This window comes from Phacochoerus africanus, chromosome 5, assembly GCF_016906955.1.
Source record: "Phacochoerus africanus isolate WHEZ1 chromosome 5, ROS_Pafr_v1, whole genome shotgun sequence".
In the NCBI taxonomy this organism is placed as follows: Eukaryota; Metazoa; Chordata; class Mammalia; order Artiodactyla; family Suidae; genus Phacochoerus; species Phacochoerus africanus.
This window is the reverse complement of record NC_062548.1, coordinates 119,005,041-119,033,030: the sequence shown is the minus strand read 5'-3', so window position 1 is coordinate 119,033,030 and position 27,990 is coordinate 119,005,041. Positions and strand designations below refer to the sequence as shown.

Sequence of the window (27,990 nt, the reverse complement as noted above, 5' to 3'; positions counted from 1 at the left end):
GACCTGGAGCATAGGAGGAGAGAACTTGGCTTTCCTTGAGCAAAAGGTGCACTAAAAATTGTTCCTCTGTGGTTGTAGCCCTCGACTATACAGATAAATGGTAAATTCTCTTTAGGATGAATTTACATGACCTCAACTCATTGGGAAAAAAAAGTAAGACATAAGGTGGTGTGGGACTGGACGGTTGAGGGCCCATCCGCTCCGAGGGGTGGGGCAGCGCGAGGCCGAGGGGGCGGGGTGGGCTCCGGTCCTACCCACCTCCTGTGGCCAGAGGCTTCGTGGAGTCAGGGGTGGAGCGCTCCCTTGCAAACACAGTGCTTTTATTTGTTTTGGAAAGGAGTTCCCTCTCCTCTCCCTGAACAGTCAGTCGCCCGCTGCTGGTCTTTTGAGCAGCTTGAGCTCGGCTCAAGGCAAGAGAGCAATCGGCCTGCGACCACCCGGGCAGCCCCTAGGCCATATGGCCCCGGGGCGGATCCCCAAGGTGGTGCCTGACTGGGTCCTTAAGGCCACAGGTGTAGCAGACCTAGTCACCCCCTTTTGGAAACAGGTTTAGGAGCGCCAAGGATTTCTTTTATTTGTTTGTTTTGTTTTACTTAGACTGTTAAGCGGCAGAGCAAGGATTCAAATTGCTTTCTAAACCCCAGAGCTGTACTTTTTCAACTTTAATGGCCTGAGTTTCCTCAATTTACTCTTTGCCTCAAGGATTCCATTATTTATGGCTGCCATGAAAATACCCAATTTTGGTGAACATTTTGGGCCAGAACAATTAAAAAAGTGGCCAGAGCCGGAGTCAGTTGACTTGATGGAGGTAAAAAAATGTGGTCTTTGGGGGGCATTCTTTTGGTGGTGGGATATAAATCCTTTGAGGTTAGGAACTATTGTGTCTTTTTTATTTTTTAATTGGAGTATTGTTGATTTACAGTGTTGTGTTAGTTGCAGGTATACTGGTTAGTTACAAGAGATTCAGTTGTATATATGTACATATATATATATTCAGATTCTTTAACCTTATAGCTTTTTACAAAATGTTGAGTACAGGTCCCTGTGCTATACAGTAGGTCCTTGTTATTTTATTTTTTCTATTTCGAAATGATTATTTTAATTTCAAAATAGAAAACATCTTGGAAGAAAAAAAAACACAAAAGAAATAGGCAAATTTTTACTCCATGGGCTTCTCAAATCCTCATTTGTTCATCAGTTCCCCCAAGATGGAAAACACTTATAAAAAGGTATTCAGGAGTTCCCGTCGTGGCGCAGTGGTTAACGAATCCAACTAGGAACCATGAGGTTGCGGGTTCGGTCCCTGCCCTTGCTCAGTGGGTTAACGATCCGGCATTGCCGTGAGCTGTGGTGTAGGTTGCAGACGCGGCTTGGATCCCGCGTTGCTGTGGCTCTGGCGTAGGCCAGTGGCTACAGCTCCGATTCGACCCCTAGCCTGGGAACCTCCATATGCCGCGGGAGCGGCCCAAGAAATAGCAACAACAACAACAACAACAACAACAAAAGACAAAAAAAAAATGGTATTCAGCCACCAACAATGATTTTTTTTTTAATTTTTAATTTTCTTTTGTTTTTTTAGGGCTGCACCCATGGCATATGGAGGTTCCCAGGCTAGGGGTCAAATCAGAACTGTAGCTGCTGGCCTACACCACAGCCACAGCAACGCCAGATCCAGGCTGCCTCTGTGACCTACACCACAGCTCAAGGCAATGCTGGATCCTTAACCCACTGAGCAAGGGCAGGGATCAAACCTGTGTTCTCATGGATGCTAGTCAGATTCGCTAACCACCGAGCAACAACAGGGAACTCCCAACATTGATGTTATTAATAGGAATATGGATCAATTTCACACAAAAAAGCCGGTGAATTCCATTATAGCAAATCCTATTGCTGTTGCTATGGGCAGTCTTCTGAAATTCTATTCTATAAGATTTTTAACCAGCCAAATTGAGTCATGGCTCAACAAACTGCATTACCTGATGCATGATGATTACCCACTGCTGCCTCGACACCAGAGACCTGGTTATCTACTTTATAGATAGTAGTGTGTATATGTTAATCCCAAATCTCCTAATTTATGCTCCCGCACCCTATCCTCTTTCCTCTTTAGTGGTTTTCTCTGGGTCTATTTCTGTTTTGTATATAAGTTCATTTGTATCATTTAAACAATTATTTTATTTTTATTTGTTTTTTTAAACAAGTGGCCGCACCTGTGGCATATGGAAGTTCCTGAGCAAGGGGTCAAGCCACAGCTACAGTAGAAGCAACGCCGAGTAGTTACGTTGCGAGCCACATGGGAAGTCCTGTATCATTTTTTTTTTTAGATTTCACATATAAACAATAGTATATAATATTTGTCTTTCTCTGACTTTTTTCACTTAGTATGGTAATCTCTAGGTCCGTCTATTTTGCTCCCAGTGCCATTATTTCATTCTTTTATATGGCTGAGTGATATTCCATTGTATAAATATATCATATCTTCTTTATCCATTCATCTGTGATGGACATTTAGGTTGCTTCCACATCTCAGCTGTTGCAAATAGTGCTGCAGTGAACACTGGGGTGTATGTATCTATTTGTTTTTTGTTTTTGTTTTGTCTTTTTCAGGCAGCACCTGCAGCATATGAAAGTTCCCAGGCTAGGGGTCTAATAGGAGCTGTAGCTGCTGGCCTATGCCACAGCCATAGCAACACCAGATCTGAGCCGCATCTGTGGCCTGCACCACAGCTCACAGCAACACCGAGTCCTTAACCACTGAGTGAGACCAGGGATTGAACCTGTGTCCTCATGGATACTAGTCAGGTTTGTTACTGCTGAGCATAATGGCAACTCCCTGTATGTATCTTTTTGAATTATGGTTTCCTCTGGATATATGCTCAGGAGTGGGATTGCTGGATCATATAGCAGTTCTGTATGTAGTTTTTTAAGGAACCGCCATACTGTTCTATATAGTGATTTTACCAATTTACATTCTTGTCCACAATGTAGGAGGATTCCTTTTTCTTCACACCTTCTCTAGCATTTATTATTTGTAGACTTTTTGATGATGGCCATTCTGACTGGTATGAGGTGATACCTCATTGTAATTTTGTTTGTTTCATGGTGACACCCATGGCATATGGGCCAGGGCTGGAACCCAAACCACAGCAGTGATCTGAGCTACAACAGTGACAATGCCAGATTCTTAATCTGTTGAGCCACCAGGGAACTCCTACCTCATTGTAGTTATGTTTTGCATTTTTCTGAGAATTAATGATATTCTTTATTGGCCATCTGTATGTCTTCTTTGGAGAACTGTCTATTTAGATCTTCTGCCTTTTTTTTTTTTTGTCTTTTTTGCTATTTCTTTGGGCCGCTCCCTCGGCATATGGAGGTTCCCAGGCTAGGGGTCGAATCGGAGCTGTAGCCACTGGCCTACGCCAGAGCCACAGCAACGCGGGATCCAAGCCGCGTCTGCAACCTACACCACAGCTCACGGCAATGCCGGATCGTTAACCCACTGAGCAAGGGCAGGGACTGAACCTGCAACCTCATGGTTCCTAGTCGGATTCGTTAACCACTGCGCCACGACGGGAACTCCTCTGCCTATTTTTTGATTGGTTTATTTGTTTTTTTATATATAGAGAGCTGCATTAACTGTTTGTATATTTTGGGGATTAATCCCTTGCTGCTCACATCTTTTGCAATTATTTTCTCCCATTCTGTAGTCTGTCTTTTCATTTAGCTTATGATTTCCTTTGCTGTGCAAAAGATTTTAAGTTTAATTAGGTCTCATTTGTTTGTTTTTGTTTTTATTTCCATTACTCTAGGAGACAGATTCAAAAAGGTATTACTACGAGTTATGTCAGAGTGTTCTGCCTACGTTTTCCTCTAGGAGTTTTATAGTATCCAATCTTACATTAGGACTTTAACCCATTTTGAGTTTATTTTTGTGCACGTTGTCAGAGAGTGTTCTAATTTCGTTCTTTTACAGGTAGCTGTCCAGTTTTCCCAGCGTCACTTATTGAAGAGACTGTCTTTTTTCCATTGTACAGCCTTGCCTCCTTTGTCATAGATTCATTGAGCATATGTGCATGAGTTTATTTTTAGGCTTTCTATCCTGTTCCTGTTGATTATATTTCTCTTTTTGTGCCAGTACCATACAATTTTGATTACTGTAGCTTTGTAGCATAACCTGAAGTCAGGGAGCCTTATTCCTCCAGCTCCATTTTTCTTTCTCAAGACTGCTTTGGCTATTCAGGGTCTTTTTTGTTTCCATGCACATTTAAAAATGTTTTGTTCTAGTTCTGTGAAAAATCCCATTGGTAATTTGATAGGGATTGAACTGACTCTGTAGACTGCATTGGGTAGTATGGTAATTTTGACAATATTGATTCTTCCAATCCAGGGAGATGGTATATCTTTCCATCTGTTTGTGTCATCTGATTTCTTTCATCAGTGTTTTATAGTTTTCAGAGTACAGGTCTTTCGCCCCCCAAGGTAGGTTTATTCCTAGGTATATTATTCTTTTTGATGCAATTTTAAATGAGATTGTTTCCTTAATATCTCTTTTTGAACTTGCATTATTAGTGTATAGAAATGCAGTAGATTTTTATGTATTAATTTTGTATCCTACAACTTTACCAAATTCATTGATGAACTCTAGTAGTTTTCTGGTAGCATCTTTTGGACTTTCTAGGTGTAGTGTCATGTCATCTGCAAACAGTGACAGTTCTATTTCTTTCTTTCCAGTTTGGATTCCTTTTATTTCTTTTTCTTCTCTGATTGCTGTGGTTAGGACTTCTAGAACTATGTTGAATAAAAGTGGCAAGATTGGACACCCTTATCTTGTTTCTGATCTTAGAGGAAAGCACTGCTGTGTCTTAAGTATGGTTGTCTCCCCCAGAACTAGAACAGTGCCTGGCACAGTCCTGAAGCTCAAAGAATTCATTAAGTGGGAATAGCTGGAGGTCAAATTTAGTTTAGCGTGGTTTTAATGTTTCCTGTAGCCAACACCCAAGTTTAGGGTGGTGATAGGCCAGGCCATGGGTAAACACAGCAGTCTCTTAGCTTGCCCTGTGGGAGAAGCCACTTCTAGCCTTGCCAGTTGATTCTTGATACTTCAGGGTCTCATAAAGCACTGATTTTCTTGTAAAGTTTCATTATTTTATATGACCCTATAATTTTCTTCCTTATAGAGAGAAACTCTTGAATATTTCCTTTATTTTACCCCGTTTACCGTGGTGGCAGTAAGAATGGTGAGACTGTGTGTGTGTGTGTGTGTGTGTGTGTGTGTATACAGAAAGCTGTGGATTTTAAAAGTGTCACTTGAAATCATTAACATCTTCCTTATATTTTCTGATAAAATCACCAAGAAGAAACTCTCAAAGACAAAAACTGTTTCTTAAACAAAAAGTTGTTTGAAAATCTGACATATGACCAATAGTATGTATAACATTTGCTAATATTGTTAATAAGATAGCTTAAAATATGACTTCCTAAGATAATTTGTCAAAATATATACTTCTTTACCTCTCCAGATAGATGGATTTATTCTAAATTTGTGTTCTTGTATCAGGAGAAAATGTTTAATTGTGTTTATTTTATATTTTTATTGGCCATGCCCATAGCATGTGAAATTTCCTGGAGTCAGGAATTAAACCTGCACCACAGCAGTGACCCAAGCTGCTGCAGTGTCAATACCAGATCCTTAACTCAGTACACCACAAGACAACTCCACATTTAATTGTTTTACATGATTTTTCAATTGCCTTCTTAAAATAAATGTAAGAAGGCTTTACTTTAAAGCACGATTCTGTTTATAGCATCAAGAGTTTTATTTTGGAGAAGTCCCTAGTAGCTGTCTGAATATCATTTCAGATTTTATGTGAAGCTATTAAATATGTGGGTAAGAACATAACTCTCCCTTTTGAGATGTCTCTTATTCACAGATTTGATACTTGAGTTTGGGGTTAAGTTTATTTTGATACACTCACTGTGGCAGAACTGAAAGAAGAGCCAGAGATTGAATAACATAATTTTAAGAACCTGTATCATTTTGCACTGGGTAGTTATTTTAGGTAACATTTCTCTTCTAGATATCTAATTTTTTATTGCCTTTCCATTTATCCCTACTTAGTTCTGTAAGAATAAAAGCTAGAGTATCAGTTCATAGTGATCCCAAATGAAAAACCCTAACGTAAGAATTCAAATGCCAAATTCATAATGGAAACAGCAAGTCCCTAGATGTGAGACCATCTTGGTCCTTGGACAGGAGCTACCAGCTAACTGGCTCTGGACCAGTTGAACTAAATCAAACATTTTGCAGTTTGGACTTATAAAGACGAAGTCAGGAAACTTCAAGGGCTTTTAAAACATACCTACTAACTGCTTGTAAAGGGGCTTCATTTTATAGAGGATCTCTTTAATTAATAAGCTTTCTTAGTGCTTCAAAAATAATGGTGTAGTGATGACAGCGGTCATTGGGGACCTGCTGTGTAGTACAGGGAACTCTACTCAATATTCTGTGCTAATCTGTATGGGAAAAGAATATGAAAAAGAATGGATATCTGAATCACTTTGTTGTATAGCAGAACTTATCACAATATTATAAATAAACTACGTCAATAAAATTTTAAAAAATGAAAAAAAAAAGATGTTCTAAATGGGATTTGTTTCAAAATAATCTGGATGGGGGGCAGTACGGATTTGGATGAAATAAGATTGACTCTGAAAATGAAAAAAAAACCCCGCAACAATAACAACAACAACAAAAAGACTGACTCTGTTGAACATGGGTGATGGGTTCATGGAGAATTGTGTTTGAACATTTCCATAATAAAAAGTTATGGAATATGTTTTGCGGTGTAGAGGTTAGATTTATATGAAAACTATTGGATAAAGACACTGAGTTTTGTCACCAGTTTTTCTATTCAGCATTTACATCCTAATATTTAATTCTGTAATTTTAGGCACTGGCTAGAGAAGACATAGATGAAGCTGTACATGCAGTATTATTTAGAGAAAATTATGTTGCAAAGGTAAGAGCTGGCTGCAGAGTATAGATTTATTTATTTGTTTTTGTCTGCACGCGCAGCATGCAGAAATTCCTGGGCCAGGGATAGAACCCGAGCCACTGCAATGATGACACTGGATTCTTAATCCACTGAGCCATGTGGGAAACTCCCAGATTATGGAGTCTAAGGGTGTTCTAGGTAAACAAGAATGATTCAGAGCCTAGAGGATGTTACCCTCAGAGAGATTCATTTTGCTGGAAGAATGAGCCTCCTCTGAATTACTCATTTACACTGTGTAGACCTGAGATTGTGCCATCTCCCTGCAGGATTGCCAAGTGGTTGGGATTCCCAGGTCTATTAAGGAATCTGAGAGACTGTTCTGACTGCTCCTCATCTTTGTCCTGGTACTGAATAGAGATTCTTGCTGACAAAGACCTACTTTTTAAATTTTTTTCTTGGTCTTTTCTAGGGCCGCTCCTGTGGCATATGGAGGTTCCCAGACTAGGGGTCTAATCGGAGCCTACACCAGAGCCACAGCAACTTGGGATCTGAGCTGCGTCTGCGACCTACACCAAACCTCATGGCAACACCAGATCCTTAACCCACTGAGCGAGGCCAGGGATCGAACCGGCAGCCTCATGGTTCCTAGTCAGATTTGTTATCCACTTCGCCATGACGGGAACTCCAAAGACCTACTTTTAAAACTACTCTCTCTCACATGTCCCCACAGCACAATGGGGATATATAAAGCCATGAGAAGTGAGTAAGTATTTAAGGGTAGTGATCAATCAGTACCAATTGTCACTATGAAATTAACAAATTTAAGGAGGTTTTGTTTGTTTTTGTTTTTTGCTTTGTTAGGGCCACACCCTCAGCATATGGAAGCTCCCAGGCTAGGGGTCCACTTAGAGCTATAGCTGCCGGCCTACACCACAGCCACAGCAGCTCGGGATCTGAGCCATGTCTGTGACCTACACCACAGCCAAAGCAACGCTGGATCTTTAACCCACTGAGTGAGGCCAGGGATTGAACCTGCATCCTCATGGATACTAATTGAATTCATTTCCTCTGCGCCACAACAGGAACTCCCATGGAGGTTTTCATCTTAGTGAGAGGGGTTGAAATTTGGTGTATAATAATATTTTAACATTTGTGCTGTGACTTATTTGTGAAGGAAGTTCACATATATTCTCACTTGAGCATCAAAAGAGGTAGATGGGATTACCTTCCTTTTATAGAGTTAGGTGCTGAAGCAAGTCTAGTGCTCTTTTTCCTCTACCACTCCTATCACAGACTTTACTGATGAGGAAGCCTGGAGACTTGGAATAGGTGACCAGGGAGTGCTTTGAATTCTTATAAAGAAGCGGGAGTCCCTCTGTGGCTCAGTGGGTTAAGGCCCCAGTGTTGTCACGGCTGCAGCTTGGGTTGCTACTGTGGCACGGGTTTGATCCCTGGCCCTGGAAGTTCCACATGCTGCAGGCATGGCCAAAAAGAAGAAGCTAGAATTTCATGGCTTGGGAATGTGTGGATGTGGTTTAATCTGGAGGCACAATGGTCGTGTGGAACTCTTCGTGGATTCTTTCTGCTCTGTGTTCTCAAGTTCCCTCCCTCCTTCCCTCCCTCCCTTTCCTTCCTTTCTTCCATTCCTTCCTTCCTCCCTCTCTCTTTTTAGGGCCGTGCCTGCAGCATCTGGAAGTTCCCAGGCTAGTGGTTCGAATGGGATCTGTGGTCGCCAGCCTGCACCATAGCCATGGCAGTGTTACATCCGAGCCTCATCTGCAACCTACACCACAGCTCACGGCAATGGCGGATCCTTTTCTCACTGAGCATTGCCAGGGATCAAACCTGCATCCTCATGGATGCTAGTCAGGTTTGTTACCCCTGAGCCACTATGGGAACTCCCTATGTTCTCTCTCTGAATGTTATTCTGTTCTTTAATTCTCTTATGCTAGGACTTTGCAGCCTGAGTGTGCTGATAGCTTAGGCATGAAACAAGAGTCCCTCCTCTCCCTCCTTTATTCAAATGAAAATAAATGGAAAACTTAATAATTTGTTTCCCTTGTTTATATCAACTTCATTAGAGATTGGATACGTATTTTCAGCATCTGGATGTTTTTAAGGAAAGAAGAAAAGAGATGATACATAGAAAATGGACTGAAAATGTTGCAGAACCTCTTCAGCAGAGAATAGTGGCAAAAGTAATTTCACATAAAGGGTTGGAAAAAACAAAACGAGAGAATTTTGAAGATTTTTTAAAGCACACAAATAAAACGGTACTGAGAGGTTTTTTTTTTTTAATGAAGTATAATTTGAAAAGTTGGGCCAATATTTTCACTGATTATGCAAACTGTCCCAAATTTATTTTTATATCTTGAGATGAATTCATGGAACCATAGTATAGCCTACTGCATTTTTAACCCGGAGTTCTGGGTGGAGGGAATAGAAGTGTTGATTTGGAACTAGATTTGTCGGGAATGCTTTTAGGTAAAGGTTAATAGAATAACAGTAGCTTGAACCATAAGGATATTTATGGGTTACTCAATAAGAAATAGAGGAGTAGGTGGTCTCATGTGGGTTCAGGAAGCATAATAATGTCGTTAATCACCCAGGCCTTTTTTTTTCTCCCATCATTCTATTCTGCTCTTCTGAGTATTTTCAGTTTATGCCCATCACTCTCACTTTTGTAAGCACCTTTGGTTGATTACAGCTCCAGGTGTTAGGTTTGTGTGCAAGGCAGAAGTGGTTGAGGAAGGACGCCATTCCTTTCCTAGACCTCACCCTTCAATTAGGAAGCGGAGTCCTCGGGACCTCCTCGCAGGCTTCCCCCTGGGTCTCAAGGCCATAACTGGGTGACATCACGAGTCCTAGCTAGAAGCAAGGCCAAGAAAAAGTGTATGGCTTGCTAGTCTTTCTAGTAGGAGAAGGGGATCCCCTGGCTGTTGAGTTAGCCAGCAATTAGGTGAAGCGACCACAGTCTCTTACCTCTCTCCTTCAGTTTGGGTTTATAAAACAAGAACAAAACTTTGGCTTCTTCTGTGGAAGATTTTTCTGTTTTAACTTTGCGATCACGACCCTCTTTTGAAATTGAGGCCCACTAAATTTCCAGGTAATTAGTAGAGTTCTAGAGTAGTTTGACTGAAATTTTAGAGCTTTTAACTATACTTACTGAGCAAAATTTCTGGATGTGTGTGTTTAATATTTCTTAAACAAACCCCTAAGAGGCAGAGCTCAAGGTTGACTCCAGGTCTCTTTGAAATCAAAGTGCAAAGTCATACAAATATGCTCAGAAATACGATCACGCAAGTGTGGGATGGGGAAGCATGTGTAGAAAAGCTATGTGTTGAAGTCCAAGTGATTTAAAATGATAGTAAATTCATTGTGCGTCAGCCATGTGAGCGGGTTTCCAGGAAGCCATCTGAGCTCTTAGGCTGTATTAAGAGAGGCTGTCCTTAGAGTGGGAAGCATCAAATCCAGCCTGTCCAGCCTGTGGCAGTCTTACCACTCCTAATTCATGCTGCAGAGGGGACAGCCACCAGTTACAGAACCTTCAGAAAAGGGTGGAGGCTTGACAACACTTCACGGGGAAGAAAAGAGGAATGAAATGCATGCATATTTAGCCAAAGAGGAGAGGAGAGGAGAGGAGGAGCAATGAAACCCTTAAGTACATTTGTAAAAGATGGACATGTGGATGAGGAGCAGATTATCTTCTGCTGATTCACGGGGAGAACTGGCAGTGACAAGACAGATTTCAGCTCTGTCTTAAGGACAAGCTTCCTAGGGGTTAGAGCGACCAACAGAGTACCCATGTAATGGAGCAGAGAGTTCCCAAACAGGCTAGTTTGATGACCTGAGACTAAAACTGAACAATCACTTTTCTCCTGGAAAGTGGTGGACTCTCACCATCATCTAAATTACTTGGGAGGTTTCTTGTAACCCATTAAACCTCTGGCTTTATATAAAAAAATGGAATAAATATTTGGCTTTCTGTAATCTTAGCACATTTGTATATAGCGATTTGCTCTTAAATGTACTTTTTTTTAAAAGGAAATTATATTTGGAGGCTGTTATGATTCTGAAGTATACAATCCTTTTTATATGACAAGAAAGGACCCAAATTATGGAAAGGTAAATAAGTTTCTTACTTGTATCTATTTATTCCTGGAAGTTCTGGGGTTGGGGGAAACCTGGTCATTTTGGAAGTTTTATAGTTATTCTGGATTCATTTTTAAAAGTCCACCAAACATTTCCCTTGAGTTTTAAAATAGGAGCCCAAAGTAATTTTGACTACTTGGGAACTGACGTTGTGAAAGAATGTGTGTGTGATAATTTGTTCATTCATTCATTCATCCACTCACATTCAGCAAACGGAAAGCCCAGGAGGGACGGGAAGATAAGTGGACAGCAAGTGTGATAAGAGTGTCACAGGACCAGTCCAGGGAGAGCTCCTTTCTAGGGGAGGTGGAAGGAGGGATGGCAGGAAAGACTGACCAGAGAGCCGGTAGTTGAGCTTGTGAATGAGTCTTCACTTTTTTTTTTTTCTTCTTGCTTTTTAGGTTCCCAGGCTAGGGGTCGAATCAGAGTTGTAGCTGCTGGCCTATGCAACAGCCACAGCCACGTCAGATCTGAGCCGTGTCTATGACCTACACCACAGCTCACGGCAATGCTGGGTCCTTAACCCACTGAGAGAGACCAGGGATCGAACCCACAACCTTGTGGTTCCTAGTTTGATTCATTTCCACTGTGCCACGAAGGAACTCCAACACTGGATCCTTTAACCCACTGAGAGAGATCAAACCTGCACCTCTGCAGATATCCTAGCCATCTCTGTTGGATTCTTAATGCACTGCCGGACAACGGGATCTCTAAACCTTTACTTTTTTTTTTTTTTTTTTGCCTTTTTGCCATTTCTTGGGCCGCTCCCGCGGCACATGGAGGTTCCCAGGCTAGGGGTCGAATCGGAGCTGTAGCTGCCAGCCTATGCCAGAGCCACAGCAACACAGGATCTAAGCCATGTCTGCAACCTACACTCACGGCAACACTGGATCGTTAACTCACTGAGCAAGGGCAGGGATCGAACCTGCAACCTCATGGTTCCTAGTCAGATTCGTTAACCACTGAGCCACGACAGGAACTCCAGCCTTTACATTTTAAACTGCCAATATATACATTAAAATTTTGAGATGTAGGTTTCAAGTTTTTATTCTTGTGTAGCAGAAGTAGCCACTTGGTAATATCATTCATTTGAAAAATGTGTATGGGAGTTCCTGCTGTGACATGACGGGATTGATGGCATGTCTGCAGCACCAGGAGGCAGATTTGATCCCGGGCCCTGGCACAGTGGGTTAAAGGACCCAGTTTTGCCCAAGCTGGCTAGGGGACTTCCATATATGGTGGGGTGGCCAAAAAAAAAAAAAAAGTGTGTGAAGAGAGAAGTCGTTTATTTTGCTTCTCTATAAAAACCAAGGGAGATCACGTTTGGGACAGTAAGAAGGTCCTTTTGGCCTTGGGGGACTTGATGAGTATTGTGTTGGGCAGTCATTATGCTCCCTCCTCCTGTAGTGATGTCATTACAAACCACATTGGGTCAAGGTCAAATATATGGGAAAGTAGAGAAGAGGAAGCGGTCACTCTATTGAAAGCCTATATTCAGGAGGTGAGGGAGGAGAAAACCAGCTTCCTCCGTGACCACCTACCCCTTACCCTCAGCACACTGATCTTCTCCTGCCCACAGGGCCTTAGAGACCAGTGGTCAGCCCCTCAGGGGGCCCCCTTCCTCCCGGGGCCTGCTTAGAGCTCTGCTTTGTGCTCCTAAAGCACACAGAGCTGAAGCCTCTCCTGACCAGAGGGTCCTTGTCTATGACTTGTCTGTTCTGGACTGAGAGGTCCCTGAGGACGGGACCTCACTGGGAGGCGGCCCATGGTGGCATCAGCAGATATTGCTGACTGATGCAGATACTGTAGAGCGCTCCTCTTCAGGCAGCCCTTGCATCATTCACCCACTCAAAGAAAGATCCTAGTGTGAGGTGGGTGGCATTTATCCTTCCCTTGCTTTGTGACATTATTCCTGGGTCCTTATTCTTGGCTGCTTTGCTGTACATTAAGGCTACACTCAAATGCTTTGGACAGATTTAAAACTACTTAGGTCCTCAGAGAGTCATTTTTCTTGCAGGTTATGGTCCCACCGTTCTGTGATCTACTGTTTAGAAGACAACAAGAGGTGGATGAAGAGCAGAGAGCTATTTTTCAGTACAAGACAGGTACTTTGTGATCACAAGGCTTCATCTTTAGAGGCTTCCAATTGTCAAGTGATTTCCCACCCCAAGAGTGACTGGAATTGACTGGAATGTTGATTTATTTATTTTTATTTTCGTCTTTTCTAGGGCTGCACCCATGGCTTATGGAGGTTCCCAGGCTAGGGGTCTAATCGGAGCTACAGCTGCTGGCCTACGCCAGAGCCACAGCAACGCGAGATCCGAGCCACGTCTGCGACCTACACAACAGCTCACGGCAATGCCGCATCCTTAACCCACTGAGCGGGGCCAGGGATTGAACCCGCAACCTCATGATTCCTAGTTGGATTTGTTAACCACTGAGCCATGACGGGAACTCCTAGAGTGTTGATTTAGATTTTTATCTTCCTATAGGAAAACAGTGTACCTTTGAAGAATTTAAAGAATTAGAGAAGGCCAGGCGGTATGCCAGATTGCCCCAGATCACTTTTACTCTCTGCAGCATGGTTCCAAAGGCAAGGCCCAAAGCCTCTGCAAGACCTGTGGGAAACAAAACTCGTGGTAAATGCAGGTGAACTGACTTTTTACTGTTTCATAGTTTTGCCTTTTACAGAATGTCGCATGTTTGGAATCCCACAGCATGTAGCCTCTTCCAGATTTTATTTTCTTCCTTAAAGGATATTCTTACAGAATTAAGAATGTCAAGTTGGCAAATATATTCTTTCATCACATATCCCATTGTCTTTCACTCTTTCTTTCTTTTTTTTTTTTTTTTGGCCTCTTTAGGAAGAACCATTTGGAAGCCATAGGGAAGTTCCCAGGCTAGGGGTTGAATAGCTACAGCTGCTGGCCTATGCCATGTCACAACAACGCGGGATCCAAGCCACGTCTGTGACCTATGCCACAGTTCATAGCAATGCAAGATCCTTAACCCTCTGAGAGAGGCCAGGGATCGAACCCGCCTCCTAATAGACAATAATTAGGTTCCTTACTGTTGAGCCACAATGGGAATCCCCTGTCTTTTACTCTTTCAATTGCCCTTCTTACTGTTATATGTATATATACATATACATTCTTTTAAAAAATAATTATTTTTCCCTTATGGCTTATCATAGGATATGAATATAGTTCCCTGTGCTATAAAGTAGGACCTTGTTTATCCATCCTATACATAATAGCTTACATCTGCTAACCCCAACCTCCCAGTCCATCCCTCTCTTAGTCCCTCCCTCTTCACAACCACAAATCTGTCCTCTATGTCCATGAATCCGTTTCATAGATAGGTTCATTTGTGTTATATTTAGATTCCACATATAAATGATATCATAAGGTATTTGTCCTTCAAACTTACATCACTTGGTATGGTAGACTCTAGTTCTATCCATATTGCTGCAAATGGCATGATTCCATTCCTTTTTATGGCTGAGTAGTATTCCACTGTATGTATGTGCCACATCTTTATTCACCTGTCAGTGGATATTTAGGATGTTTCCATATCTTGGCTATTGTGAATAGTGCTATTGTGAATAGTGAACAGCTGTTGTGAATAGTGAACAGCATATATATGGGTCTTGTCTTTGTATCTACTCAGCCTATGTCTTTTGGTTGGGGCATTTAGTCCATTAACATTTAAGGTAATTATTGATATGTATGTTCTTATTGCCATTTTATTAACTGTTTTGGATTTGTTTTTGTTGCTCTCTTTTCTTCCCTTCTCTTGTTCTCTTCTCTTGTGGTTTGATGACTGTCTTTAGTATTGTATTTGAGGTGGTTTTTCTTGTTTGTTTGTATATCAATTGTAGATTTTTGGTTTGCAGTTGCCCTGAAATTTTTTTTTTTTTTTGTCTTTTTGCTATTTCTTTGGGCCGCTTCCACGGCATATGGAGGTTCCCAGGCTAGGGGTTGAATCGGAGCTATAGCCACTGGCCTACGCCAGAGCCACAGCAACACGGGATCCGAGCCGTGTCTGCAACCTACACCACAGCTCACGGCAACGCCGGATCGTTAACCCACTGAGCAAGGGCAGGGACCGAACCCGCAACCTCATGGTTCCTAGTCGGATTCGTTAACCACTGCGCCACGACGGGAACTCCTGCCCTGAAATTTTGATATAGGAGTATGTATATATAAGTGTGTGTGTGTGTGTGTGTGTGTGTGTATATATGAGATTATTTTAAGTTATTGGTCTCTTAATTGCAAGTGCATCTCCAGTGTTCTGCATTTGTACCCTCCTCTTCTCACAGTTTCTGATTTTGGTAGCATAATTGTGTGTGGATAATTTTGTATCTTTACTGTATATATACCTTTACTGGTGAGCCTTCTCATTTGTGGTATTTTTGTTTCTGGTTGTGGCCTTTTCTTTTCTGCCTAGAGAAGTTCCTTTAGTATTTGTTGTAAAGCTGGTTTAGTGTTGCTGAATTCTCATAGCTTTTGTTTATCTGTAAAGCTTTTGATTTCTCCTTCAAATCTGAATGAGAGTCTTGCTGGGTAAAGTAATCTTAGTTGGAGGTTTTTACTTTCATCACTTGTTAAGTATTTCGTGCCACTCCCTTCTGACCTGCAGAGTTTCTGCTGAAAAATCTGCTGATAACCTTATTGGGGTTCCCTTGTATGTTGTTTGTTTCTTTTTCCTAGCTGCTTTCCAGATTTTCTCTTTAATTTTGGTCAGTTTGATTAATATCTGCCTTGGGGTGTTCCCCCTTGGGTTTATTTTATATGGTACTCATTGTGTTCCTAGATTTGAGTGAGTGGTTCCTTTCCCATGTTAGGGAAGTTTTCGGCTATTATCTCTTTGAATATTTTTTCTGTCCCTTTCTCTCTCTCTTCTCCTTCTGGCACCCCTATTATACGCATCTTGGTGTTGTCCCAGAGTTCTCTGAGACTCTCTTCATTTCTTTTCAATCTTTTTTTCTCTTTTCTGTTCTGCATCCATAATTTCTACTAATCTGTCCTCCACCTCGCTTATTCGTTCTTCTGCCTCCTGTATTCTGCTGTTGGTTGCTTCTATTGAATTTTTTATTTCAGTTATTGTGTTTTGCATCTCTGCTTGCTTAAGTATTAAATCTTATATTTCTTTGCTCAGTGTTTCCTGTAAATTATCAATCTTTGCCTCCAGTTTATTTCCAATGTCTTGCATCATCTTCATTATTAATAGTCTAAAGTCTTTTTCCTGAAGGCTGATAATCTCCATATCACTTATCTCTTTTTCTGTTTTTTTTTTTCTTTCTTCCTTTTCTGAGTTGTAGTTCTCTGACTTTTCATTTTTATAGTTTTTTTGGTGTGGTATCTTTTTTGTAGACAATAGAGTTGTAGCCTCTAACTTGTGGTGTCTGACCCCCTTGTGGCTGAAGTTGGTACAGGGGTCTTGCTGTCAGCTTCCTGAGAAGAAGAACTGGTGCCTGCCCACTGGTAGGTGGGGCTGATTCCTATCCCCCTGGTGGGCGGGGCTTTGTCTCTGGATGAGATTAGAGGTGGCTGTGTGCCTGGGGGGTCTTTAGTCAGCCTCTTTACTGATGGGTGTGGCTATGATCCCACCTGGATTATTGTTTGGCCTGGGCCTTCTCAGCGCTGATGGGTAGGGACAGATTTTCCCAAAATGGCCACCTCCAGAGAAACACAAGCTGATGAATATTCCCAAGAGCTTTGCTTCCAATGTCGTTCCTCCACAATGAGCCACAGTCACCCCCTGTTTTCCCAGGAGATCCTCCAAGAACTGCAGTCAGGTTTGACCCAGATTCCTATGGAGCCTTTGCTTTGTCCTGGGACCCAGTGCACATGCAAGTCTTTATGCACCTTTCAAGAATGGGGTCTCCGTTTCTCCTAGTCCTGTGGTGCTCCTGCACACAAGCCCCACTGGTCTTCAATGCTAGATACTCCAGGGGCTTTTTCTCCCAATGCCAGATCCCTGGGTGTGGGGATTTGACATGGGGCTTAGAACTCTCACTCCTGTAGGTGAGTCTCTGTGATACAGGTACTTTCCAGTTTGTGGGCTTCCCATCTGGGAGGTATGGGGTTGCTTATATTGAGTAATTGCCCCATCTACCTCTTGATGTGGCCTCCTCTTTGTCTTCTGGAGTAGGATATCTTTTTGAAAGTTTCCAGTCCATTTGGTTGAAGGTTTCTCAGCATTTTGTTGTAATTTTGTTGTTTTTATGAGAGAAGTTGAACCATTTTATGTATCATTTTGAATTATAGTTTTGTCAGGATATATGTCTGAAGTGGAATTGCTAGATCATATGGAAACCCTATTTTTAGTTTTCTGAAGAACCTCCATACTGTTTTCCATAGCACCTGCACCAACTAACATTCCCTTCAGCAGTAGAAGAGAGTTCCCTTTCTCTACACCTTCTATAGCATTCATTATTTGTAGACTTTTTAGTGATGGCCATTCTGACCAGTGTGAGGTGGTACCTCATTATAGTTTTTTGATTTGCATTTCATGTGCCTATTGACCATCTGTATTTCTTTGGAGAACTGTCCATTTAGGTCTTCTGCCCATTTTTCAGTTAGATTGTTTGTTTTTTAGTTTTTGAGTAGTACTGTCATCTTTCTCTCTCTCTGTTTTGTTTGTTTGTTTGTTTTGTTTCATTTTTTTGCTTTTTAGGGCTGCACCCATGGCATATGGACGTTCCCAGGCTATGGGTCAAATCGGAGCTGTAGCTGCTGGCCTATACCACAGCCACAGCAATGCAGGATCCTTAACCCACTAAGCAAGGCCAGGGATTGAACCTGTCCTCATGGATGCTAGTCAAATTCATTAACCATTGAGCCACAATGGGAACTCCCATCATGGTCTCTCTTTTTTAATTTTTTCAAATAATGATTTTTATTTTTTCCATTATAGCTGGTTTACAGTGTTCTGTCAATTTTCTACTGTACAGCAAGGTAACCCAGTTACACTAACATGTATACATTCTTTTTTCTCTCATTATCATGCTCCATCATAAGTGACTAGATATAGTTCCCAGTGCTATACAGCAGGATCTCATTGCTTATCCATTCCAAAGACAGTAGTTTGCATCTATTAACCCCAAATTCCCAATCCATCCCACTCCCTCCCCCTCCCCCTTGGCAACCACAACTCTGTTCTCCATGTCCATGATTTTCTTTTCTGTGGAAAGGTTCATTTGTGTCATATATTAGATTCCAAATATAAGTGATATCATATGGTATTTGTCTTTCTCTTTCTGACTTACTTCTCTAGAGTCTCTAGTTCCATCCATGTTGCTGCAAATGGCATTATTTTGTTCTTTTTTATGGCTGAGTAGTATTCCATTTTGTATATACACACCACATCTTCTTAATCCAATCATCTGTCAATGGGCATTTAGGTTGTTTCCATGTCTTGGCTATTGTGATTAGTGCTGCAATGAACATGGGGGTACATGTGTCTTTTTCAAGGAAAGTTTTGTCCGGGTATCTGCCCAAGAGTGGGATTGTGGGGTCATATGGAAGTTCTATGTATAGCTTTCTAAGGTACCTCCACACTTTTTTCCATTGTGGTTGTACCAATTTACACTCCCACCAACAGTGCAGGAGGGTTCCCTTCTCTCCACACCCTCTCTAGCATTTGTTATTTGTGGACTTATTAATCATGGCTATTCTGACTGGTGTGAGGTGGTATCTCATGGTAGTTTTGATTTGCATTTCTCTATGAATCAGTGATGTTGAGCATTTTTCATGTGCTTGTTGGTCATTTGTATATCTTCCTTGGAGAACAGTCTATTCAGGTCTTTTGCCCATTTTTCCATTGGGTTGTTGGCTTTTTTGCTGTGGAGTTTTATATATTGTTTGTATGTTTTAGTGATTAAGCCCTTGTCAGTTGCATCGTTTGAAACTATTTTCTCCCATTCTGTAAGTTGTCTTTTTTTTTCTTTTTCTTTTTTACGGTTTCCTTTGCTGTGCAAAAGCTTTTCAGTTTGATTAGGTCCCATTGGTTTATTTTTGCTCTTATTTCTACTGCTTTGGGAGACTGACCTGAGAAAATATTCATGAGGTTGATGTCAGAGAATGTTTTGCCTATGTTCTCTTCTAGGAGTTTGATGGTGTCTTGTCTTATATTTAAGTCTTTCAGCCATTTTGAGTTTATTTTTGTGCATGGTGTGAGAGTGTGTTCTAGTTTCATTGCTTTGCATGCAGCTGTCCAGGTTTCCCAGCAATGCTTGCTGAATAGACTTTTCTTTTTCCCATTGTATGTTCTTGCCTCCCTTGTCAAAGATTAATTGACCATAGGTGTCTGGGTTTATTTCTGGGTTCTCTCTTCTGTTCCATTGGTCTGTCTATCTGTTTTGGCACCAGTACCACACTGTCTTGATTACTGTGGCTTTGTAATATGGCCTGAAGTCTGGGAGAGTTTTACTTCCTGCTTGGTTTTTGTTTCTTGGATTGCTTGGGCAATTCTGGGTCTTTTGTGGTTCCATATAAATTTTTGGATTGTTTGTTCTCATTCTTTGAAAAATGTCATAGGTAATTTGATAGGGATTGCATTGAATCTGTAGATTGCTTTGGGTAGTATGGCCATTTTTACAATATTAATTTTTCCAACCCAGGAGCATGGAATATCTTTCCTTTCTTTGAATCCTCTTTAATTGCCTTGATTAATGTTTTATAGTTTTCAGCATATAAGCCTTTCACCTCCTTGGTCAGGTTTGTTCCCAGGTATTTGGTTTTTGGGTGCAATTTTAGCTTTTATATTCCTTTTCTAATATTTCATTGTTACTATACAGAAATGTGACTGATTTTCTGAATGTTAATCTTATATCCTACTACTTTGCTGAATTTGTTGATCAGTTTGAGTAGTTTGGGTTGAGTCCTTAGGGTTTTCTATATACATAGTATCATGTCATCTGCATACAGTGACAGTTATACCTCTTTTCTTCCAATTTGCATACCTTTTATTTCTTTTGTTGTCTGATTGCTGGGCTAGGACTTCCAATACTATGTTGAATAACAGTGGTGAGAGTGGGCTTCCTTGTCTTGTTTCAGATTTTAATGGGAAGGCTTTCAGCTTTTCTCCATTGAGTATTATATTTGCTGTGGGTTTGTTGTAAATGGCTTTTATTATGTTAACATATGTTCCCTCTATATCCACTTTGGTAAGAGTTTTTATCATGAATGGATGTTGGACTTTGTCAAATGCTTTTTCTGCATCTATTGAGATGATTATGTGTTTTTTGGCTTTTGTTAATGTGTATGACATTGATTGATTTGTATATGTTGAACCATCCTTGTGAACCTGGGATGAATCCCACTTGGTCATGGTATGTGATCTTTTTCATATGTTGTTGGATTTAGTTTGCTAAAATTTTGTTGAGAATTTTTGCATCTGTATTCATTAAAGGTATAGGCCTATAGTTTTCTTTTTTGGTGGTATCTTTGTCTGGTTTTGGTATTAGGGTGATGGTGGCATCATAGAATGTCTTTGGGAGTGTTCCTCCTTCAGCCTTTTGGAAAAGTTTAAGGAGGATGGGTATAAGTTCCTCTTTGTATGTTTGGTAGAATTCCCCTGTGAAGCCATCTGGTCCTGGACTTTCTGTCATGGTCTGTCCTCTCTCTTTTTTTTTTTTTTTTTTGGTCTTTTTGTCTTTTCAAAGGCCACCCCTGTGGCATATGGAGGTTCCCAGGCTAGGGGTCCCATCAGCAGCCACAGAATGCAGAATCTGAGCCCACAGCAAACTATACACCACAGCTCATGGCAACACCGGATCTTTAACCCACTGAGCGGGGCCAGGGATCGAACGTGCAACCTCATGGTTCCTAGTCAGATTCGTTAACCACTGAGCCACAATGGGAACACCTTTTTTGTTGTTGTTGTTGTTGTTGTTGCTATTTCTTGGGCCGCTCCCACGGCATATGGAGGTTCCCAGGCTAGGGGTTGAATCGGAGCTGTAGCCACCCGCCTACGCCAGAGCCACAGCAACGCAGGATCCGAGCTGTGTCTGCAACCTACACCACAGCTCACGGCAACGCCGGATCGTTAACCCACTGAGCAAGGGCAGGGACCGAACCCGCAACCTCATGGTTCCTAGTCGGATTCGTTAACCACTGCGCCACGACGGGAACTCCTTTTTTTTTTTTTTTTTCCGTCATGGTCTCTTAGTGTTTCTTTTTTATTTTGCTAGAATGAACTACACTCCTTTGTTTCTGTTTTTGTGTGATTTGGAAGTTTTCTGTTCTATTTCTGGTTTCACGGTTTCCTTATCAATTTTAACAAACATTTTAATTTAAACATCAATAATTATATATAACCCCCATCCCCTAGCAAGACAAACGCTTTATTTTACTTTATTTCCTCTTCTCCCCTCTCTAGCTCCTCAGCCATTATGGACAGTCCCCTTAATGGTATTCTGTCCTTGAGTCTGTCTCCTTCAGTGGTGCCACAACAGTGACCCTAGCTGCTGCAGTGACAATGCCAGATCTCCAACCCACTGCACCACAAGAGAACTCCCCTGAGGAATCATTTTGGAGTGATCAACCCTTCCCAAAAGAAAAGTCTTCAGTAGCTTCCCATAACCCTCCCCAAAATGCCCAGATTCAACAGAGCACATAAAGTGCTCCTGCTACTTTTTCTGGCTTCATCAAAAAAAAAAAAAATCCCTCTCCCTAAATAAAAGAAATATAATAAGGCACAGAAATATCTAGGTTGACTCAGCACTTGAGGGAATTATCACAAGGGGGTGTACTGCTCCACCCTCATCTGCCTCTTCCTTTCCCAGCAAGTACCCTGCAGAGCTCGGGAGTGGGATGACTAGAAGAGCACCCATTCTAGGGGCTATGGCAACAGCTAGAATACAGGTTAGTCTTCCCACAGCAAGACAGGACTACAGGGCTTCTGTCTTCCCTGCCAAGGAGAGCTGTGCATTCTTCCCCTCCCTGGGCTCCTGCTTCAGCCCTGTACGAAGAAGGCAGAGTTGCTTAATCTTTTTTTTTTAATTTAATTTAATTTTTTTCCTGCTGTACAGCGTGGGGATCAAGTTATTCTTACATGTATACATTTTTTTCCCCACCCTTTGTTTTGTTGCAATATGAGTATCTGCACATAGTTCTCAATGCTACTCAGCAGGATCTCCTTGTAAATCTATTCCAAGTTGTATTTGATAACCCCAAGCTCCCGATCCCTCCCACTCCCTCCCCCTCCCCCTTGGCAACCACAAGTCTATTCTCCAAGTCCATGATTTTCTTTTCTGTGGAGATGTTCATTTGTGCTGGATATTAGGTTCCAGTTATAAGTGATATCATATGGTCTTTGTCTTTGTCTTTCTGACTCATTTCACTCAGCATGAGAGTCTCTAGTTCCATCCATGTTGCTGCAAATGGCATTATTTTTTTTTATGGTTGAGTAGTATTCCATTGTGTATATATACACCACATCTTCTTAATCCAATCATCTGTCAATGGGCATTTAGGTTGTTTCCATGTCTTGGCTGTTGTGATTAGTGCTGCAATGAACATGGGGGTACATGTGTCTTTTTCAAGGAGAGTTTTGTCCGGGTATCTGCCCAAGAGTGGGATTGTGGGGTCATATGGAAGTTCTATGTATAGCTTTCTAAGGTACCTCCAAACTGTTCTTCATAGTGGCTGTACCAGTTTCCATTCCCACCAACAGTGCGGGAGGGTTCCCTTTTCTCCACACCCCCTCCAGCACTTGTTATTTGTGGACTTATTAATGATGGTCATTCTGACTGGTGTGAGGTGGTATCTCATGGTAGTTTTGATTTGCATTTCTCTTATAATCAGTGATGTTGAGCATTTTTTTCATGTGCTTGTTGGTCATTTGTATATCTTCCTTGGAGAACAGTCTATTCAGGTCTTTTGCCCATTTTTCCATTGATTGATTGATTGGCTTTTTTGCTGTTGGGTTGTATAAGTTGCTTGTATATTCTGGAGATTAAGCCCTTGTCCGTTGCATCGTTTGAAACTATTTTCTCCCGTTCTGTAAGTTGTCTTTTTGTTTTCTTTTTGGTTTCCTTTGCTGTGCAAAAGCTTTTCAGTTTGATTAGGTCCCATTGGTTTATTTTTGCTCTTATTTCTACTGCTTTGGGAGACTGACCTGAGAAAATATTCATGAGGTTGATGTCAGAGAATGTTTTGCCTATGTTCTCTTCTAGGAGTTTGATGGTGTCTTGTCTTATATTTAAGTCTTTCAGCCATTTTGAGTTTATTTTTGTGCATGGTGTGAGAGTGTGTTCTAGTTTCATTGCTTTGCATGCAGCTGTCCAGGTTTCCCAGCAATGCTTGCTGAATAGACTTTTCTTTTTCCCATTGTATGTTCTTGCCTCCCTTGTCAAAGATTAATTGACCATAGGTGTCTGGGTTTATTTCTGGGTTCTCTCTTCTGTTCCATTGGTCTGTCTACCTGTTTTGATACCAGTACCACACTGTTTTGATGACTGTGGCTTTGTAATATTTCTTGAAGTCTGGAAAAGTTATGCCCCCTGCTTGGTTTTTGTTTCTCGGATTGCTTTGGCAATTCTGGGTCTTTTGTTGTTCCATATAAATTTTTGGATTGTTTATTCTAGTTCTGTGAAAAATGTCATGGGTAATTTGATAGGGATTAGAGTTGCTTAATCTTGCTTTGTGTTCAGTATACTGTCAAACAACTTAAATGTGTATTTGTATCCTAGATGATCAACCAGCAATCTTGTTTTGGCCTTATCATCCTCACCATTGTATATTCCAATTTTCCTTTTTTTCTTCCTGTGCCTGCAGCATGTAGAAGTTCCTGGGCCAGGAATCGAACCCATGCCACAGCAGTGACCTGAGCCACAGCTCTGACAACACCAGATCCTTAACCTACTGTGCCATCAGAGAACTCCTCCAATTTTCTTAAGTGGAAAGAAAAGAGTATCGAGAAATGGCTCTGTATAATCAATGGCTGTATGAATTCTCTTTAAAAAATAATAAAATTCCCCTCTATCACACACACAAAAAAGGATACGCAATGGGGTCCTACTGTGTAGCACAGGGAACTAATCTAGTCTCTTGGGATAGACCATGATGAAAGATATAAAAGGGAATGTATATATATATGTGTGTGTGTGTGTGTGACTGAGCCACTTTGCTGTACAGCAGAAATTGGTACAACATCATCAGTCAACTATGCTTTAATTAAAAAAAAAAAATCCTGAGACTAAAGCCCCAAATAAACCAGACTTAGACATCTAAGTTGAAAATTTTTTTTTTGGAGGTGGGAATTACTTTTATTTATCTGTATAAATAATTACCACCCATTTGGGAAAAGAAAAAAAAAAGGGCAAGGACTGTCTAACTTATCTTGGTGTTCCTAGTACTTCCTGGAATGTCGTAGATGCTGAGTAAATGCTCGTTGGATGAAGGAAGGCATGGAGGGAGGGAGGGAAGGAGGCCCAGGTCTCCCAGGGCAGGAGTGGAGGTAGCCCCATCTGAGAGGACACCCCTGGCTCGGGTGTGTCCTCAGGTGGCTGTTCAGTAAAGTAAGAAAAGGACTTAAGAGCAAGGTGTTAGTCAAAGTCAGTTTGATTACAAAAAGCGCAATCCTTCTCAAGTTGAAAAAAAGGGAGGGAGGCCTGGGTATGTTAGAAAGCACCAGTCTGTCACGGAAGCCACGGTCAGCGTCTGTCTGTTGAGGCTGCTAAGACAGGAGACGAGACTGGGTGGCTTGCTTATTCACGACGGAAATATGTTTCTCACAGTTCTGGAGGCAGGGAAGTCCAAGATCAAGGTTCCAGCAGAGGAGTTTCCGTCGTGGCGCAGTGGTTAACGAATCCGACTAGGAACCATGAGGTTGCGGGTTCGGTCCCTGCCCTTGCTCAGTGGGTTAACGATCCGACGTTGCCGTGAGCTGTGGTGTAGGTTGCAGACGCAGCTCGGATCCCGTGTTGCTGTAGCTCTGGCGTAGGCCGGCAGCTACAGCTCCGATTAGACCCCTAGCCTGGGAACCTCCATATGCCGTGGGAGCGGCCCAAGAAATAGCAAAAAGACAAAAAAAAAAAAAAAGCTTCCAGCAGATTCAGTTCTGGTGAGGACCTACCTCCTGGTTCAGAGGCTGCTCCTTCTCAGGTGGTGGAAGGGCGAGGGAACTCTCTCAGGCCTGTTTTATGAGGGCACTGACCCCACCTAATCACCTTCCAAAGGCCCCACCTCCTAATCCTGTCAGTTTAGGAGTCAGGTTTCAACATATGAATTTTGAGGGGACACAAACATTCAGACCAGAGCAATCAAGAAGCTAGCCAGGCTGCTTCAGGGGCCACGAGGCTGGTCCTTTCCTCTTTGGGACTCTGCGGCTTTCATCACAGCTTCTCTTTGTGAACCTGCTTGCTTTCTCTTTCTCTGCTTTCTTATGCATGTCTGGAACACGGATGCCCCAGTCCTGCCTTTCTGGTTTGAGCCTTCAGACGGCCCCTCTGTCCCAGTTTCTTCTCTAGGGGCTGAGGCTGTGGGCCGGGTGCCTCCGCCACAGCCTGAGAAGACCACAGGACTCACTGCCTAAAGGTGGTGCCAGCCGGGGGATGGGGGGGGGGAGGCTGATTAATTGACACACAGCCACCAAGTGATGTTTTCTCGGTCTTTCCTTTTCATAAATAAGTATTAAGTTCACTAACTTAAATTTTCAGACAATTATTGAAATGTACAGTTCTGTTTGTACTGAGTTGAGATAATTTCCTGTACTATTCTTTGCAGTTCTGAAAAGCTTATCTGTGCAGAAGAGAAATATCTGCCTGATAAAGAGAAAAAGACCATCAGCCTAAGTCAGATGATTTTTGAAAGGCAGTTTTGTTCCTCGAAGCTGAGCCAGGAGAGTAAAAGGCGTGAGAAGAAGGGTCTGGTGAGCAGAGATCTGCTGGGAGCAGGGCCGGGATGGCACAGCTGTGCAACACCCCCGAGACGGCGAGCAGAGTCCAGAGCCCACTGACAAATTCCTCCCTCTCAGACGGGCTCCGAGGGCAGAGCAGGCAGTAGCCAAAGAAAGGAGTTTTTAAAAAGGAGGCAGAAGGAGGTTTGTTTTACGCAGAAGTGGCTGCTTCTGGGCTCAGTTCTGTGGCACAGGCAGGCACCCCTTGGCAGCACAGCCTTGAGTGAAGACACTCAGAAAAGGAGCAGATTGTGGGACCTTAGACCCTGCTTTCGGGGGACAGATTGTGCCTTTACAAGGCGAGGGAGGACTGGCCAGGGGATCTGCCTTCTATGATTTCCTCAGTTCTTTTTCCTGATTTCTTGCTCTTCTGCCATTTTCCTACTGTTTACTACTTATTACACCTAAACCAGGCCAAAAATTATCTTCTCCTTAGTTTAATCACAATAGGTGGGGATGTTTTGAAATAAAATTTATACAAAGAAAAAAGGGCAAAACGATAGTTTAGATATGCAAAAGGTGTTTCCATGCGGGAAATTTCCGTGCACGGATCCCTATCCAGAACTCACAGCCCGGTTGGCGCAGCAGACAGCTGGGGGCACTGGGAAGACCAGTCCCTGGCTGCTCTAAGCAAAGTGGCAGGGAGAGCAGGCATCTCGTGGACAGTGGGTCCTCTCTGCCACACCAGAGTTAGTGCTGTGTGGAGTCTAGAGACACAGGAAGCCCTCTCTGGGAGTTGCAGACTCCAGAGAGAGTGAGGGGCAGGTGAGGAGAGGGCCTGCTGGGAAGCTGCCTGGAAGATGAAGGTCAGGTGGACCCGGCCGCGAAGTTCCTCCCTGTCTCGGAAGCCCCTCTTCCCCACCTCCCCACCCTACCCTCAGCTCTGCTCTTCTGTCCATAGGCTTTAGGAACCAGGCAGCCCAGACCCCGATCCCGGGTGGCTGGGGAAAGCCAGCAGAGGCGGGGGTCACAGCCTGCGAAAAGAAGAGTGATGACAGCAGAGGTCCTGGCGCAGCACCTGGCTGCCCTGCAGCTGGGAGACAGGTGAGGAAGCCAGGAACCCAGCCCCGGAAAGGGCCGTTTTAAATAAAACTTCGCTGGACTTTAGTTTGCAGTGTCTATACAACAGTTAAAATGCTGCCAATGTGTTTTTCTCTCCAGAAGTAGAAAATATTGCAATATCTAAGTAAGAACAGCTGTTGTTTATTGAGCTCCTATTGTGAATCAGGAACTGCAAGAAGTATTTTGTATTCATTTAAAACTTTTCCCCGTGAGGTCGTATTATCATCTCTTCTTACATGAGGCTCAGAGGTTCGGTAACTTGCTCAAGGTCAACTACACGGGCTGAAAGTGGCAGTGTTCTCTGTTTCTCTGTCCTGTGGAGCTCCTGTGATCAAGTCCCACTGGCCTTCAAAGCCAAATGCTCTGGGGGCACCTCCTCCAGAAGCCAGACCCCCAGGCTGGGGAGGCTGACGTGGGGCTCAGAATTCTCCCTCCCATGCGAGAGCCTCTGTGATATAATTATTCTGCCGTTTGTGGGGCACCTACCCAGTGGGTATATCATGAGTGTGCGCTTCCTACCATCTTGTGGTTTCTTCTTTTGTCTTTGGATGTAAAGTGTCTTTTTAGGCAGGTTCCAGTCTTTTTTGTCGATGTTTGTTTAGCAGTTAGTGGTGATTTTGGTGTTCTGGGAGGAGGTGAGCTCCGGTCCTTCCACGCTGCCATCTGACTTCTGTCGGACAGTGGCTGCGTTCTCTGTTCCAAGCTAAGTGTCTCTGGTGCCAAAGCGCACGGTCTCCTCACAGCCACTTGGACTTTGTGGTGGTATCCAGACTGCTCAGAATGTGGGTCCCCTCTCAGAGGGTGGGGCTGTCCCGCTCGCCTGCCAGGGCACCCTCATCCTGGAGAGCACCGGAGGGGTACCCTGCCGCCCCTT

General features: G+C 42.6%; 1 protein-coding gene across 1 annotated transcript; it reads left to right on the top strand.

Moving 5' to 3' along the window:
- The first annotated feature begins 517 nt into the window (after positions 1-517).
- On the top strand, positions 518-27,146 carry FAM228A (family with sequence similarity 228 member A). Its single transcript, XM_047779236.1, has 8 exons — positions 518-808; positions 6,951-7,019; positions 9,077-9,268; positions 11,040-11,120; positions 13,165-13,252; positions 13,640-13,796; positions 25,883-26,027; positions 26,956-27,146. Exons 1-8 carry the CDS (start codon positions 716-718, stop codon positions 27,100-27,102), a joined length of 972 nt encoding a protein of 323 aa, XP_047635192.1. The 5' UTR covers positions 518-715; the 3' UTR covers positions 27,103-27,146.
- Positions 27,147-27,990: the final 844 nt, after the last annotated feature.